Raw genomic sequence first — 18,700 nt, 5'->3', positions numbered from 1 at the left:
CAACCACACTCCAGTGGAGATTCCCACACCTGAATATATTGGTACCGCAACTGGAATCAGTGGGTTATAAAAAATTATGGATCTTGGAAGAGTTAGAGGGAGAAGGAGAGGATGATTATGACCAAAATACATTGTATACACATATTACATTTCAAAATATGTATCGTGGAAGAGTATTACATAGTGACTTCCTTCCTAATTCTGAATCCTTTGTAAGACTTTGTAATGGTCCCAGGAAGGTGTTTTTCTCAACAATTAATTGGTCCCCAGATGATGATGCTATTTGGGCAAGTAATAAAATGCTATGGAAGTGGAGTCTACCTGGAGGAAGTAAGTAGATGCTGTAAATGTCCTAAGGGTTAAAGCCTGGGCTTGATTCTAACCTAAGCCACAGTTCCTGGCTGCTGACATAGCATAGCCAGACATCTCTGTCTCCTGCTGCTCCAGCTGTGAGCTAATCCCACAGATCCCCATGCATGAACAGCCATGGTGGACTATAGCTCCCAAACTGTGATCATGGAAAGACAAACTATTCTTCCTTTGAACTGTTGGGAACCCCATCACAGTGATTACAGAGGCAACAACACATAAGTTGATATGCATATCCAAAAGTCATCTTAACTAACACCCTAGTTTCAGCCTTTGGTACCGTTTTCCACCCAGAGAAACTACTACTGCTTAGTGGATGTATAGTCAGAGATTTAGCCAAAGCACATACATGACATACCTAGACCTCTAGGCCAAAGAGAGCAAGGGAGTTACCAAAGGCTGCTAGGTTTGCATCAGAAGATTCAGGGTCAACTTGTATAGACTCCTATGGGAATAAGCTAAAACAATTTAGGCATAAAAAGATACATTAAAACACCAAATGTATTTAAATCGTTGAGTTCAAGCATTATTTAAAAATATTCAATCAAAAGTCTAATGGTCCATCTCTGTAAGGCATTATGTGAAAGCACTCACTGGGGAGGACCCACGCATTTCCATTTACACTAGGTATATAAGTTGTGTGGACAGGTTGTAGAGGAGGGAACTTTTCTCTATAGAGAAACAGTCCAGCCAATAAAGGCAGAAGAATCATCTGACAGAACTACCATAGCACCAATTTGCAGCCCTTGATGTGTTAATTGATGGGACTTCTGACATCAAAGGGTATGAACATCACAGAAAGAGACCCACCAGACATCCTATGTGCCTCCTGATATGCAATGGGCCATCTGTGAAGTCTTGCCAAAATCATCATCCCTGGATCTGACCAAGCCTCTGGACTTGGGTACTAGCTAATGAGAACTACACAGGTGGCAGGCCCTGCTAAACTATCATATTAATGTATCCTGTTAGCAAACATAAAACAATCCCAAGGAACAAAGAATAAACCTGATGTCCTTTATAAGCAAATAGGGAAATTTAAAAAGGGGGGATGGGTACCCAGCGTGGTGGTACAAGCCTTTAATCCTAGTACTCGGGAGGCATAGGCTGGTGGATCACTGTGAGTTCGAGTCCAGCCTGGTCTACAAAGTGAGTCCGGGACAGCCAAGGCTACACAGAGAAACCCTGTCTTGAAAAACAAAATTCAAAACAAAACAAAAAATTAAATAAAAAGGAGGGGATGGGAAATCTACAAATTAGTAAGAGATCTCTTTTGAAAGGTTAGGCAATTCATATTTTCTCACTTGGCTCTTAATTCAGAGAAGATAAAAAAATTGATGAGCAGGACACAGGTGAAATAATTAAGAAGTGAGTCATGGCAATATATTTGGCATCGTGTTTTCTGTGTGTGATGATGAAGTTGTACTAGCATTTTAGAAGTTTTTAATCTTTCGTAATTATAGTCTATAAAATATGTAAAGTAAAAATTATGTATTCCTGGGCATGATTCAAAACCAAGAGGATCAAGAGATGATAAAAGGAAAATAGGGAACATTTACTGAGAGATCCTGGTAAGTGACTGTTTTAGAGTTTATGTTGCTGTGATAAAACACCATGACCAAAAGAAACTTGGGGTGTGCAAAGGGTTTACAACTGTAGGTCACAACTCCAGGCAACAGTCTATCAGTGAGGGAAGTCAGGGCAGGAACTCAAGGCAGGAACCTCGAGGCAGGAGCTGATGCAGAGTCTATGAAGGAGGGATGCTTACTGGCTTGATCCTCACAGCTTGCTCACCTGCTGTCTTACAGCACCCAGGACCACCAGCCCAGTAGTGGCATCGACTAGCCTAGCAGTGGTGGTCCTACCTACAGGGAGCTGGGCCTTTACACATCAGTCATCAGTCAAAATGTACCACAGGCCAATACGGTTGTGGGAAGGCATTTTCTAAAATGAGGCTCCCTCTTGCAAAATAACTCTAGTTTAGGTCAAGTTGACATAAAAACTAGCCAGCACAGTAGCCATATGGCTACATGGGGGGTGTGGTGGAGGGGATCATCATATTATCCTTTCTACTTTTGGTATGTATACATATCATTCTGTATCAAAGAGAGATAAGATGACAGAGAGAAAGGGGAGCAGGGATTAGTACTTTTCTGTACAAAGCCTGTTTTTTTTTTTTGGCCTGGTGTCCCCTCTGCAGGAACATCCTGTTTCTCTTTCTGTGGAACTCCCTGGTCTTCAACTTTCTCACTTGTTTCCTCCTGAGTAGAGTCCCCAGTTTTTCTTAGGTAGATTTCTTAGGTAGGATCTTGGCATCTCATAACCCTGACCTACTGAATGCTAATCAGGTGTCATGAAGTGGCTTGCTTGCCTCACACGAGGAGCGTCATAGCTTGGCTGCTTCTGGCTCTGGGAGTCACTGTTCTCTGCCCCCAGCATGTAAGACACATCACAGCAATTCAGAAACAAAGTTCTAGAGAATAAAAATGTACTGTACTTCCTCATATGTCTACGGCAAGAGGAAAAGAGCTCATCAACCTTGTAAAGATGTAAAGGAGTGCTTCCCAAAAGCAGAGATAGACAGAAGGCATGTACCACTTACCAGACTATTGGGACTCTGTCTTATCAGTTTCTGTGAACTGCACCTGTCAACAGGCACCAGTGTAGCCATGTATGTATGCATCCCCATGTGTATTGGTACATGTGCATGTGTCCCCATGTGATATATATCTGTATGTTTGTGGTATGTATGCAAGCTTAAGACAGAGATATGTTCTAGAAAATACATTGTTAGGTAATTCTGCCATTGTGCACACATCATAAAGTGTCCTTATAAAAACTAAGATGGCTATGGGATCACTAAACAAATAGTAGTCAAAGACTTCATTATTCATGCCGTCCTTTGCTGGCTGGAGCATCCTTATGCAGAGGGAGCACAAGGCAGAGAGAGTGTCAGACTTTCTACACAGAAGAGAAGTAGATACAGAAAGAATCAAGAGAAACTGAGGTCTGGCCTGGGGAGGCCTGAGCGTCTCCAAACAGGCAAGAAGTGGTTTAGGTTCAGGGTTCAGAAAAACAGCTGTAGGTCTGCAAGGAATAGAATAGAAACACAGAGACCTAGAAGTAAAAGCGACAAATGGACACTTGGGGACAAAGGGAGATAAAGGGACACCAGGGCCAGCATCATGTTAGAGCACAGGAGTGCAGTTGGGTACTTGGCAAGGGCATGGGTTGTGGAAGAAACAATGACAGAAGTAGCAGCAGCCGAGGCCTTTCTCTATCCAGGACCAAGAAAGAGCCCTTCCTTGTGATGACTTTGGCTGTGTACAACAAAAACTAGCCAGGAGAGTTAAAGTCCCCAGCATGTCATGAAGTAAGCAGAAGCCTCAGACCCCCTAAAAGCAGAGGGTGATCACAGTGCCTCCATCCAGAGTAAAGATCCACTTCTTTCAAGTGGCTCCCATGCCTTTCATAAGCAGCAGCAGGGCCAGGTGTCTTAAGCCTCAGGCTCTTTATCCACAGTGTCATCCTGAGACTAGGTTCATGGAAGTCCTAATCCAGAGCCAGGTCCACTCAACTGTGCCTTAGAAAGCATTGACAGCAACACTTGTTTGTTCCACTTACAAGGGAGAAACATTGTTTTAAATCATTCCTTACGCTCAGAAGAAAGTCCTGGACTTTGCCCTAAGGCTTACTTTTGAAACATGGCTACATATAAAGCAGTGTTGAAGGCCAGGAGTCTGGAGAGAGGCAGATCCTCATACCCTCTCTAAAGCCCTTTGCTGTCCAGAGGACCTGACAACCTGTGTGCACTAGACAGGGTTTGAGAGGCTTCAATGAGACTCTAGCCCTGTCTCTTCCCTGCATCTCACCATAGCAAGGCTATGAAGTTGTCCCTGGCTCAGTACTAGCCAGCACCCGGGATCCCCTATAGTGCCCAGAGAAGACTGCACAGTCAACTGCAATATTCTTATCTAACGGAAAATAGCTAACCTAATTCTCTTTCTGCTACTAAAAGACATACACCAAATCAGGCAGAGAAGACACATAAACACAGAGAGCATTTGCCTCGCCACATAAGCCAAGTCCAGGAGCAATAACAGACATAAAAAGACATGACGCACGGAAGATAGGATATGTGAAATGGACACATCCCTTCTGTCCTCCTGCTAGAAGGGACACTGAGGCATCTGTGGGATCCAGGCCAGCCTCCCATGGCCTCTACATGCCTTCAGGGGCGTGGCTTCACATCGTCATGCCTGCAGCTTCTTCATCAGCAAGCAGTGATGGTCTCCCATGATGTTGAGGGCATTAAATGTGAATGAAGGAGGGAGACCTGAGGCTTCTGCTCTGACTACCATCCAGAGGCAGCTGATGCTGGGTAATACTATTATTCTAACGCTCACATCGCAGTGGCTGCCAGCTCTGTGATTTTTATATCCACAGAAACTAGAGGCGCGTGCGTGCGCGCGCACACACACACACACACACACACACACACACACACACACACACACCACCACCACCACCAACAACAACAACAACAACAACAACAAACAACAAATAAAAACATGTGGTGCATTGAAATTCTGTATTTGCCTGAAATTGGTTGGCTCTGGGCTTGCTGCCACTCTCTTAAGCTATTAAGCCACTGGGGGTGGGGGGCATTAAGGATGCCTTCCAGGAAGTAGCCAAGCCTATACATGATAAAGGGACATGTGAGGCGCAAGGCCAATGCCAAGATGACAGTTCCTGGGAGCGGCTCTCTAGCTACAGTATTAGTACCCCATCTCTCAGAGTGTACCATGTAGTCACCCTTGACTGCCCACAGGCACAATAACAAACTCCATCTGGACTTACTTCCTGTCTCTGACTCAGTTTGTCACCTCTAGGAGCAAACTTTTAAGATCATCTCTCAAACACATGGTTCAGGTACCCACACTAACTTTGAAGGATAACCTGTCTCCCCTAGGAGGGTAGTGCTGGATGTGATCCTGTGCTGTACAGCATGGAGGAGAGGGAGAGGGAGAGGGAGAGGGAGAGGGAGAGGGAGAGAGAGAGAGAGAGAGAGAGGAGAGAGAGAGAGAGAGAGAGAGAGAGAGAGAGAGACAGAGAGACAGACAGACAGAGAGACAGACAGAGAGACAGACAGACAGAGAGACAGAGAGACAGAGAGACAGATGCAGAAAGAGACAGAAGAGAAGAAGCAAGAGACAGAAAGACAGAGAGACAGAGACACAGAGACAGAGACACAGAGAGACAGAGATAGACGCTGGACTGCTCAGCAAAGGTCCACATTGCCCAATAATTTGACACATCCTTTCCTTGCTTCCATTACACATCTGCTTGCTAGCAGCAAGTCCTTGAATCTCTCATGCAGCTTCTCAGGCCATCACAAGCCTAGGCTGCTGGCCAATGAGATTTATGGTAATGCAACATGGTTTCAACCACCAGGAAGCTTTTAATAAGCCCAAGTGGTAGAAATGCACTAAAGAGTTGATTTACAGCCTTTTGGCTGCAGCCAGCAAATTACATTTCCCATGGAATCAGTTAGGCAGGAGGATTTTTCATGGTGATTTCGCCTAGCTAGATTTGGGGTGAGTTGTGCCACCTCTGCTGCCTGGCTGTTTAAGGATGAGCTTGCTGTGGTGTATCCTTGAGGAGTGGCCAGGACACAAAGGAACAGCCATATTGCAGGCACTGGGCATGGTATTTCCTTTTCTGAGGGATTAACTCCATCAGGAACCAAACTCCTAATTCAAGGGAAAGGGGCCCTTCTGAGAAGACAACTTCAGAAATAAAGAAGTCTTGTCTACTGTTTCTTATCTTTTGCTCCTCCTAGTTACCAGACACTAAAATAAAGAAGTCCAAAAACAAACAAACAAACAAACAAAGCCACCATACAATGGATATATAATGGAGAGCTTTGATTTTCAGAAGTTCTAGGTGAAATTTTTTGTTACGGAAGGCAATAAAATCAGACAAGACTTCCCGGAGGAAATTCATTCCACAGTGTCCGTGGAAACCAGAAAGACCCAGAGACCCTTCATAATTTTGTCCTGTCACACTGAAGGAGTCCTCATTGCTCGTAGGGAAGGGTCGGCCGTTTGCAGTGGGGAGGTGGCCAGGCCTGTTGGAGAGTTGAGGAACAGAGAGCCAAGTGTGAAGAGAGAGGCCTAACCGGACTCAGATGGACGCAGACCACAGACAAGAGAGCAAAAGGGAGTTTTATTTCATGTGATAGCATAGATGAAAAAGTACATCTCTCGTCTTATTCTTTGGGCGTTATATATGAAGAATTGTTACTTGGCCCATGAACTCGAACAAACACCGACATGGCAAGGTATCCTCAAAGGTGCCACAGTGACACTTATATGTTAGAGGCAAACAGAAGCTCAACTGCTCAAAAGGAGAGAATGTACCACTGGTACTGTAAATGCGCCAACTATCCAAAGTGGTGAGGCACGGGCACTAGAGGAAAGCCCACTACTGCCCCTATCGTAAGCCGGCATAACTTCGAACCACATACCAATATTTCTTCTTATTCCCACAGGTAAGTGTAGCTCTTAACCTTAATCAAAGAAACTTCCTTTTGCAGCAGGCAAAGAACAATCTAGAAATTTACAACTGGGCAAAATGAAGAGAACATCTGACCGTGGGGTGGCCAACCTCAAGAGATGCACCTGCGACAAAACTCCTCACACCAAAGGCTCAGAGCATGCTGTGGAAGATGGGGGTGGGTAGCGGATTATAAGAGTCTTCTATAGTCAATGGGGAAGTTGCACCCAGGAAATTCAACACTATGGTGGATAGCAGAAACAGTATGAAACTCCACCACTACATGAAGAGATAGAGGTAACTAATAGTTATCTAATACCAAGTAGCCAGCCCTAAACACATATACACACAAACAGCACTAAATGAATTTAGTAGGCTATATTTACAAATACACACACACACACACACACACACACACACACACACACACACACACACACCACATAACATTAATAAAGAGGTTGTGAATATGGTCAGGAGTGAGAGATGGACACAGGAGGAGTTGGAAGGGTAACAATGGTAATAGAGAACTCTATGTGAAATTCTAAATTAAAATAAAAACAATGGTATTATTAAAGATCATCGTGGTTGTGGTCCGCACTCCTCAAATGCGGGGAAAAAAAAGCAGAGACTGGGTCGTGTGCTGTTCTGGTTTCTAGCCGGGTTATGTTTAGCAGGGTGAGGTTAGACTGGGCTTATGGCTTAAAATAATAATTGCACGTGGGTACTTGAGCTATTCCCAGGCTTGGCTGAGCCTTTGAGTTTTTCTCAAGTAATAGTAAGACATGGCTGGCTGTCAAGAAAAAAAAAAAAAAAAAAAAACGCAGTTGAAGCTGAATCAATATTCTGCCTCTAGCGACGAAGAGAGCAGACAGGAGAAGAGAAAACTTCAGATTGGAAATTGTCCTTAAATTCTGAAAGCTATTGCTCACTGACAGGGAAAAAAAGACAGGCTTCTGTGGTGGTGAAAAGACACCAAACATTACTCTATTCTCAAGAAAAGAAATGTAGTTCTTTACCAAAAACAATTCTAAATTCCAATGTCACGTGTTCTGGCTTTGGCCAAAGTGGAGGATGGCTGGGCTGAGGACAAAGAGAGCGAGCCGCCACAGGGTGAGCATGTATAACTCCGAAACAACAAAGGTACTAACGTCATGGGTCTTACAAGCCTGAAAAACCCCACAATAGGGGAGGGGGCTATGATTGGGCTGTAAAAGGATAAATTTTTTAAAAAATAAAGTAAAATAAAAAAATAAATCCCACAGTTTGAGGACCATTTGTGGATGCTGTTTTGCAACCATGATTCGATTTAAGTTCTCATCTTTACCAATGAGAGGAATTAAGGTAATTCACATTTTGTTCTTGTTTTGTTTTGTTTTTGGTCCTGAAATACACAAAACCATAATGTTTCCCCGGATGCATTCCTTCCCCAGCCTAATTTTATTGGCTATGATTTTGTTACTCAAAGTTTGATCCATGAGTCTTTTTTTTTTTTTTTTACAAACACTGTGTGAAATCACACCAGCAGTAGCTACATGCACAACGCTGGGCACAACAACACAGCATCATAAAAACGGGCAGGACTAATAAGACCCCACGCAGCCCTGAGAAGCTATAGGCACTTGCTGGGGGCAAGAAGTCAAACTCCTCAGTGGTCATCCCCTGTAAGGCGAGTGCCCTTGCTGAAGTAAATAAAGCCACATCTGTGTTCACACAGGTAACCCTAATTCAATTCAGTTGGCAGCAAGCAAGATATGGAAACAGAAGGACAGTTTTGGTGGGAAGGAGGGGTTCAGTGGAAGAAGGGAAAAAAGGAGAAGGTAATAGTGGGAAATATGACCCAAGTACATTTTATATGATATATATATTTCATATGTATTTATGCATTTTTATATATGTATGTGTACACAAAATGTATACATACATATATATGTGTATATATATATATATATCATATGCATGCAACGAAATTATGAAAGTAGAAATACAGAATTGATGAGATTTGTTGCCCTTGTTTTGAATGACACCCATGCTTTGGAAAAAGTTACACTCTTCTTATTCCCATTAGAGGTACAACAAATTTTGTAGCAACCCCCGCCCCAGCCATGTACACAGACCCTTCATTCAATGGACCCAAGGACCCACAGCCCATGGCCATATCAGTTGAAACTCTGCAGGTTCTTATGCTGTGGACTTCCAAGACAACTAGCCGGGGTTTGCAGTGTGGCCTGAGGACAATGACGTTACTGAATAAGGACTCACAGGTGGACCAGTGACCCCGATTCCTGGGTCGCCTCGGCTTCCAGGAGAGCCAGGGATCCCAGGTGTTCCTCTGTCACCCTAGGGAGACAGAAAGATGGGATGAACAGGTCAGTGCTGGAAAGATCAGGAAGAATTATGCTTCTCACAAAACCCTCACTGTTGCTCCATGGGCTCCTCACCCATCACCTGTTCTTCATGTTCCATTCCAATATGTGCTAAAAGAGATCATTCCCTCTCTTGGCCCAACCCTACATGGACTAGAGCCCCATGATTGTGATAACAATCATGTGATTACAAAGCTCTCCGAACTTCAACATGACCATAACTATGAATAGGAAACTAAGACTATTCCCCGTGTTGGAGACAACATATCTACTGTGATTATCATACCTCCATCCCAACCACACATCCACCCACATTTCAACTCAAGCCCCACAACATCAGTAAATAAACACATCGATGTCTCAAGAATTTCCCAATACCTACACGTTGTGATTAGCTCTTCTGGGTGTGTCAGAGGCGGCCTCAAAGATATCTCAAGCAAGATCATAGCTTCAAGCATCACAGCTAAAAGTATGGGTTTGGATACTGGAGGCTCAACTTTAAATTGTGGACTCAGCACTTAAGACCATGACAAGGTCTCTGAGGGTGTTTCTTTACCTGTCAGATTGGGACACACGAGCAGCTGACCCAACATGGGAGCATACTGGTTAAAAGTGTTAAACACAGAAAAAACATGTGTGATCCTGCCACTCAGCCCACATAAGCCCACAGCTGCATTTCCTGCTGTTCTCACCTCATGACTCTCCAAACTTGATGAAAAAAGAAAGAGAAGAAAGAGGACAGGGAAAGACTTTGCCATCCCCCATAGAAGGACGCTAAGGTTTCAATTTCTGGTATTTTTATTTAATTAATTTATTCAGGCTACATCTCAATTGTTATCCCCTCACTTGTATCCTCCCATTCCTCCCTCACCTTCTCTCTTTTCACCCTATTCCCCTCCCCTAGGTCTGTGACAGAAGAGGACTTCCTCCCACACTATATGGTCATAGGCTATCTACCAAGTCTCATCCTGGTAGCCTGCTTATCCTTTCTCTGAGTGCCACCAGGCCTCCCTACCCAGGGGAAGTGGTCTAATAAGGGGCACCAGAGTTCACGTCAGAGTCAGTTCTGCTCTCCACACAACTGTGGAGAATGTCCTATCCATTGGCTAGATCTGAGCAGGAGTTCAATGTTTATGGCATGTATTGTCCTTGGTTGGTGCAGTAGATTGAGCAGATCCCCCTGGGTCCATATCCGCCCGTCATGGTCATGTTCTTCTTGTGGCTTTCTAGGACCCTCTGGATCCATCTATTTCCCCATTCTGCCATACTTCTCTCACCTAGAGTCCCAGAGAAAAAGTCTCTGACCAAGGCTGACTCTGAGTGGGCAGCAAGCCTGCAAGGTATTTCTAGTCTTGGATCATGCTATGTTGCACAAATATTCAGATTTTGGATGCCTAACTGCTAATGAGTTTGCTGTTTGTTCCCACAGGCAACAGTGGGAAATGCAGTTTGCCTGGGACTGTTTCGCAGAATCCCAATTCAAAACACAGAGCATCACATTACTTAAGGGATTCCTGCCTATATCTCCAGCCTCACAATGCAGTAGCAGGTGTCCTTCCTTGGGCCACTTAATATCCCTGGGATGAGTCTGACAAAAGGAAATAGTCCAGAAGCTGGTCACAAAAAGCCAAAAGGATTATGTTCAGAAAGCTGGCTCGAGGAAACATTAACTTATTAACATTTATGTTTTTAAGCATTTAAAATACTGTTAATAAACAGGCTACATTGTTTGTCCACGATGGCCACTGGAAACCTTTGCATTTGGGACTTTAACAAAGTAATACTGACCATTGAGCAAGCAATCATCGCTGCTGTTGGCTCATGTGTACAACAGCCACGTCACAGCCAAACAACGTTTCACTGCACTCTTTCCCACATGCCAAGACTACAGTCTTTCTTCCTGCTCTTCCCATGTGTTCCCTGAGCCTCCTGTGTGGGAGAATGTCATAAATGTCACTTTACAGCTAACACTCAAGTTCATCTATTTCCAGAACTTTGAACAGTTATGAGTCTCTGCATTAACAACTGTCCACAGCATAAAGAGGCTGCTCTGACCCGTGCTGCCCATTTCCAGCGGATATCCCCACACTCACACGCATAGAGGAGGCCATAGTTGCACTCCGTGGGTTGTTTTTATTTAAAAAAGAAGACATTAAGTTGGGAGGGAGATATATTGGGGAGCCTATGAATGGCTGGGATCAAGATAAAATGTATACATGTATGAAATTTTCAAATAAAAATAAGACAAATCATACAAAGCTAAATAGGAAAAAGCCATCCTTCTAAGATGATGTGTCTTTCCTGCGCCTGTGATGACCACAGCTAGCTATTCATCCAGCTAACACTCAGTCTGTCCCATGCAAGCAGAGACCTCAGCTGAGACCTCGGCTCCAATCCCCACCTGCCATTTAGTTATGATGCCTGCTTGCTGTCAGTACTTAGTGCTAAGTTCTGAAGTAGAGCATTTGTCGTGAAGATGGGTGGATTGGCACTTCCACAGTCCTTACAAAAACATAGGAACCAAACCCCAAACCCCTCGCTAAGCCTCCTTAATACCTGTCGTTTATCTTCCTTGTCCTCCCAAGCCCAATGTGGCTATGCCACCAGCTGTGGACGATCCCCAAGAAACAGATCATCCATGGTCCCACCCTCAACTACCCTACTAGCTCTTTCCTAATTTCTCTTCAAATTCCTATTCAGCACATTCTACTTCTTTAGGGTGATATGGTATGGGTAGGTCTGGGAAGCAAAACATAACTTGGATCTTGGAAATCTAATTAAGAAGTATAAGGAAGAGGTGGAGGAGATAAATACAGAAATGAGCATGAGCCTGACCCACAATTCATCTGCCAATAATTCTTTATAAGAGAGAAGAGGGTCAGGTAGGAACAGTTCAGACAATTGAGTAACTCTTGGTCTGGTCCCAGAATAATGTCATGCTCCTATGGTAACCTTGGGAAGTCCTCTATACCTTAGGATCTTCCTCAATGAAACAGTAAGACTATCTACCAAGGTCCCCTGCGACTTACATGTAATCATTTAGAAGGCAAGTGACTATGAAGTTGAGAGATACACCAAGCACTGCAGTTATGATGTTACCATTTTACCACAAGAGTTAGCAGAAAGAAAAATCAGATGGGCACATACAATGTCAAACAAATCCATTCCTTCTGCACCTTAGTTTTGCTTTAAAGAGATTGATGCAGACTTCCCTGCTATACCTAGCCTCCAGTTTCCTTCCCAAGGCCATGTTCCATGTACATCAGTAACCCTAACAGTTGAAGGACAGGTCACACCACGAATCTATATTCTTCTGTGTTGTGTATCCTGCCCCCACTTTTGCTGTAGTTGGGATGAAAAATGTCCTCCACAGGCTGGCACGTTTGAGCATTTGGCCCTTGGTTGGTGGTGCTGTTTGGACAGGAAACTTTAGGAAGTTCAGCACTGCTGAAGAAGTACTTCACTGGGGTAGAAGCGGGGTTGAGGTTTTGTAGATGGCCCCCACTTTCTGTTTTTTCTCACTTCCTCCCCGCTTCTCCCCGTCCCTACCTCTGTTTCTTGTTTCCTGCTTATGGATAAAATAGACCACTCTGCTTCCAGTCAGGCTTATCACCCCTCCCCACACCTCTTCTTCCTTGAGCCTTTGTGATGCTTCCCATGTAGGGATAAAATGAGATCGCTCTGCTTCCTGTCAGGCTGACCGCACGCTGCTGCTGCAGATGTCATGCCTTCCCCTCAATGAAGGACTCAATCACTTCGGAACTGCAAGTCAAAATTCTATCTTCTGTGACTTAATTTTTGTCATATTATTCTGTCATAGCAACAGCAAAGTAATGGGTAAACCTCACCCCCCCCCCCCACATACACACACATCCCTGCTTCTTGCACATGGCACTGCCTCTGAAAGCATGGTTAAACTTCCATGATCCAAGCTCCCCAAACTGACCCATTCACTGGGTTGGTCTGGTCATTCCCTTTCCACCTAACACACTTGCCTGCCCTGCCTCTCTTCCCCCCTCCCTCCTGGTCTGTCTGTCTGTGTCTGTCAGATTTCAGGTGTTTGCACACATCTTCCTTAATTTTCACACTGACTTTTTGCTGGTCGTGTGTCCAACTTACCTCTGATTTCCTTGTAAGCAGCATTAAAGTAGACTCCCTATTCATTTGCCTGTTAAACAAAACTTACCACCACATACCTCAAGTGAGTCAGCTATAGGGTAGATATCTATATATCTCTGCCCCAAGTGTCTGGCTTAAGGCCTGATTCTGGTGGCCAGCTTTAATGCCCTCTGCCTGGACGCAGGAAACAAGCAATCCTTCAGCAGCCACATTGTGCCAGGCACTGAATTTTGCCTTCCCCGAAATGAGCTTCTCTCCTGTACCCCAGAGAAAAGAATGCACTTGCAAGGCCTCCCTGGCCCAACAGTGATTGATTTTCTGCACAGTGGCCAGGTCTGGCCCCATCTGTGCCTGTAGCCTATTGTGATGCTAAAAATTCCCTCAAGAAACCACTTCCCAGCTTGACCAACAGACATTTTTAGAAAATGGCTCCCGAAGGACATGAAAATAAACCCAGCACTATGTCATCAACAGCAAGAAGGCCAGTGGGTAGGAAGGAATAGAGCCCATGAGCTGGTGTCTGGGACCCACATTCTATTGAGGAACGTGTAAAGAAGTTTGGGGTTCTGCAGGGAGATGGCAATTATAGCACAGTGACTATACACCCATAAAGATCATTTTCCTCTCAAGGAGCCCTTTCGGTGTCAAATATTCTTTACTGCTTGAAACAGAAAAGCAACAGTCTCAGAAAGCTAAAGTCATCTATCTACCTTGGAGGCAGCTGAGCTGGAATTCAAAATAAGTTCCCTAGGAAGCCCAAACACGTTCACTTTGCAGGAAGTCACTTTGTCACTCACAAAGAGTTGCCTGCAATCAGGAGCCATCGAAAACTGATGATGGGACCTTACAGATTACGTCTGCCCCTAGTTCCACGAAGCATGTTCTCTCAACACCTGGGACGGGGCAGGGGATCTCTCTTCATCTTTCTTCTTCCCTGCTCCATTGCTCCTTAGAGCAATCCATTCCCCAAATAAAGATGCCTTTGAATTTCAGCTTTCTTTCTAAATGCCTTGACAGTGGGAACTCTTATTCCCAAGCCACACCGTAGGTACACGTTCGTACATCATCAACAGTGGAATAAGTGCATATTTAAGGGGAAAAGGTGGTCCGGGGCAGCATGTGCACCCTGAGCCCCATGGTGCTGAAACTGCTCAGCAACACTGGGTGAGGAGTCTGAGCCCACCTCTGTACATTTGTGGATGCCCACAATGACTCCCGCATGGCCTTCTCTAACAGAATGTTCACAGGTCAGATATAAGCTGCCTAGGTGAGCATCTTCCTGTAACAACAGTAAAGCTGAAGCCGCAGGATGCCATTTTTCTGAATGGGTGTTAGTGAACCCTTATGCTAGCAAACTATTTCTTATAGATTGGTAACATGTTCCTTTCCCTGACATTCTACTTGGAAGAAAGAAAACAATATATTTATGGTTCTGTTGTTAAGATCCCAAGATCCAACTGCAGAATAAAAAGAATGTGAAGTGTCTGCTGCTGCCAGATAAAGGTTATATGTAATTATGGTGGAAAATGAGACAAGGCAACCCATTTACTCCTTGCCACTTCAGACACCCCTTTTTTTTGCTTCTAAAAAGTTATCGGTGTCCTCTAGGTCCTGAAGGTCCTTCTCAAGAGGGAAGAGTCAGAGTGCTTGGGCATCGAAGGTGAATCTGGACAGGGCTCACCAATGACAGACAGCCTCCCTCATAGGATGCTTACCTGACTCCCCCTTCAGAAAATTTGCAGCTGACATGCATTTACTCCTACCATATAGATAATTCTACCATTTAGAAAAATGTTTGATCATAGATAACACAATCAAATCATCATACTGCCAGCACATTAGTGCAGGACAAACTCATTTCCTGCAGGTCTAGGGTAGTTATGGGGAACACCTGCTTGAACAGGGAGAAACGAATTAAGCCAAGGTGTGTGTTTTGCTACTGTTGACATCAATAGAGCCTCAAGCTTCCTCATGCTAAATGTTAGTTTGGTGAGCTTCTCACAGTCCATTTTAAAATCAGTTCACACTGTACATGTGTGGCTGCCACCCCAAAGATGCACAGCCACAAAAGAAAAGGAACAAATAGGGGAATGGTCTCGCTCCAGGTGGCTGGACTTTAAGCCTGGGAAGAAAACTTCCAGTCACAGCAACATGCAGGAAAACTTAAAATACTATCTGGGATGGGAGGGAGTGTGGTTCAGAGAGTGCTGGCAGTCTCGGGGTGACTCGGTGGATGACAAGACCACGGTGTAGACCATACATAAGAATGTGTTCTTTGTGTTTTTTTTTTTAAGCTTTTTTTGTTGTTGTTCAAAGGGTCCTTATTGTGTAGCCCAGACTGACCTATATCCAACCTCATGACCCAGCCTAGCCTCAAACTCAAAATCCTCCTATCTATCTCTGCCTCTCAAGTTCTGGGATTACAGGCGTGCACCACCACTCCTAGCAAGAAGTACTTTTTGAAGAAATTGTTTTTTTTTTTTTTTTTTTATAAATAGGCACAAGTGGCAAGAAGTGATTTTATAATAGCATCTTTATGTAGTTTAAATATGCATATCTCATTAAAGCTAACTGTCTGAGCTTCCTTCCATCTGAACACCAATGAACGACTGGCCCATGGATCTGAGCCGGTGTCATAATTCTCACTTGTGCATACGGGTGGCCACAATTAAATGTGCTGCAGCCCATGCCTCTGTGTGCCCTTCAACCTCCTGCCAAGGCCTACAGTAGCATAATTAATTCCCTGCTTACTCTGAGGATTATTGCCTTTCCAGGCCCGTAGGTGCCTATGAACTGAGGGAGAACTTGGCTGTTATTCACCCATTTCCTTCTTCTGCTTGGCTGCCCAACTAGGTAACCTTCTCTGACCTTCCTTGTCATAAAGGTCACTAGAATTTGGTGGGTGGGCATACTAACCAATTTCCAGTGCTGGTGCCCCCCAAATTCTCCCTGCAGCTTCTTCCCTCCCTACCCCGACCCACCATATATGCCAAGGCTTTGGGGATAGAACACAAATCCCCTGAATAGACCAGGACTGAAACACACATGCGCGCGCACACACACACACACACACACACACACACACACACACACACACACACACATAATCATGACTCCTAGACATCTATTAAAATTATGTTAAAGTTTGGGGTACATCTGCTACCAGATGTTCAGTACCAAGACAAGAGTTAACCTTGGTTTAGCCAGACGAAAGCCAGTAGCTGTCGAAGTTCAACCAATCAGCATTTATGAAGCACTGCTGGGGACACTTCTTCATGATGTCAAGAGTGTTGGCATGAGAAGTGTAGGAGTGCTTGAGATGACCAGAGGTGCTTCCAGTAAAAAACATACACACTCTCTTAAGTGGTCGCTTGTACCATCTCCAGTTTGCTTGGACAAGCACTCACCTTGGTTCCTAGGGGACCAGGTAACCCAGGTGGTCCACGTAGTCCCTGTTGAAATGAACAGCAAAGAACCATGAGAGCTGAATCCCTCACCACATACAAGGTTGCTGCCCTCTGCTGGAGCAGTAAGTAGTCAGAGAGCCGAGAGAGAAGGGGACTCTCTTCGCAGTGTGACTACACTCAGTGTAGGTGCTGGGTGTGATTTCTCACTCTGCCACTTCCTGACCCTATGTGGACAAAACCGAGTCTCTCTATCCCTTCGTGTGTTTTTCTACTTCATATCTCCATGCTAAGGGCTCCCAAAGGGAAGAAGCAAGATCAAGCTTCAAAACCAGGATCACCTGACCCCATAAGCCCCAAACCTAGTATCTTTTTCTTTTACCACATACAGACCTAGGGGCAGCCTATGGGAGGGGATTCCATTTCCAGCTGATGACCATGACCTAATCATGGCAGTCATGAACACACTTGAAATGCAAGTCTGTTTTTAGCCAGAGGAGCCCAGTGTGGACCAAAAAACCCTTCCGTGTGTGTGTGTGTGTGTGTGTGTGTGTGTGTGTACCATGATCATTGGGTACTTTGAAACTCATTTGCATGACTGCTCTTCCTTGGTCCTGAGCACACAGCCAGAGCTCCACATGCTCAGAGCTGGCTGAGGGCTCAGCTGCCACACAGACCCATCTGTGGTTTCATTTCCAAGGATCCAGTTTCCTGTGGTCAGCCACAGGCTGAGAGTATTAAGTTGAAGATTTCTGCTATGATTCACAAGTTAATAAAAAACTGTCAATGGAAGTACAGCATTACAAGCTTTGTACTCTAGTATTTTTTTTAAACATGTCGATTGACGGGACTGTGTCCCTGGGTCAGGGGACATCTCGGGCCTTACAGCACCCCCTTTCAACTCACCTGCAGTTCATCAACTACAGCTCACTTTCTAAAACGTGTCTTTGCTTTTACTTTTTTTTTTTTTTTTCCTCTTTTCCACTGGTAGCCTGGCTTTCCAAAGCTCAAAGCAGGTCAGCCTGCCACTTACCGGCTCCCCATCCTTCCCCTTTCCTGGTGGCCCAGGGAGGCCAGGAGCACCAGGATCTCCCCGTGGACCAGCCGGCCCTGGGCTGCCTTCTTCCCCTGCTGTCCCCTAGGGAGGAAAAAGGACACCGACAAGCATTAGTGGTGGGTTGACAGAACTCAGCTTCCCAGTGGCCAGTCAGCCCAAACGTGCATGGAAGCTTCTGGAGCTGCCTGTTCCTTGGAGTACCAGAAGACAAGCCTGCTCAGTGAGGGTCAAAAAAGTGGATTCTGTCACCTCATGCACATGCTGACGTCCTTTCTCCTACCACAGCCTCCACCAAGTTCACCCTGCCTGTCGCTGTCCTTTCTGTGATCGTAAAGTGCAGGAAAATCAGCCAAGGCTCTCAAGCAGGAAATGAAGGGGTCCCTGCAGGCCTAGAAAGCAGGGTCGACTTTTCCAGCTCCCAGCCAGTCAGTCATAGGACATGCTAACGAGTACATGGAAATCTGAAGGAATTTTGTCCTTTTGCAAAGGCTCTTCTAGCCATGCGCCTTGCCCGATTCTGCTGAGGCAAGAGAAGGTGTTTGGCTCCCCCTTGAGGTCAAATGGGCCAACAGCACACAAGAAATATTTGGATATATCCATTTTTAATTTAGGTGCTCTCTTGTTTCTGCAATTTAAGGTGACATTATCTTTTTTTAAATAAAGCACACTCCTGGCACTGTGGCATACAGTTATAATTCCAGCACTCGGGAAGTATAGACAGGGAGATTACCTCAAGTTGTATACCAGCCTGGTCTATGTAGAAAGTTCCAGACATTCTGGATTACATAGTGAGACCATTTCCAAACACTTGTGGTCAACAGACCATA

At 44.8% G+C, this 18,700-nt stretch overlaps 1 protein-coding gene across 1 annotated transcript in view; it reads right to left on the bottom strand.

Annotated features, from left to right (window-relative positions):
• Positions 1-18,700, bottom strand: part of Col22a1 (collagen type XXII alpha 1 chain) — a 217,055-nt gene that overhangs the window by 75,950 nt on the left and 122,405 nt on the right. Inside the window, exons 37-41 of the mRNA XM_051159567.1 lie at positions 17,850-17,954; positions 16,804-16,864; positions 14,954-14,963; positions 11,062-11,104; positions 9,190-9,267 (exon numbers count right to left, since the gene is read on the bottom strand). Coding sequence (XP_051015524.1) covers positions 9,190-9,267; positions 11,062-11,104; positions 14,954-14,963; positions 16,804-16,864; positions 17,850-17,954 — 297 coding nt within the window. The remainder of the gene's footprint in view (positions 1-9,189; positions 9,268-11,061; positions 11,105-14,953; positions 14,964-16,803; positions 16,865-17,849; positions 17,955-18,700) is intronic.

This window comes from Acomys russatus, chromosome 17 (assembly GCF_903995435.1).
Source record: "Acomys russatus chromosome 17, mAcoRus1.1, whole genome shotgun sequence".
Taxonomy (NCBI): Eukaryota; Metazoa; Chordata; class Mammalia; order Rodentia; family Muridae; genus Acomys; species Acomys russatus.
This window is presented reverse-complemented; position numbering and strand designations above follow the sequence as displayed.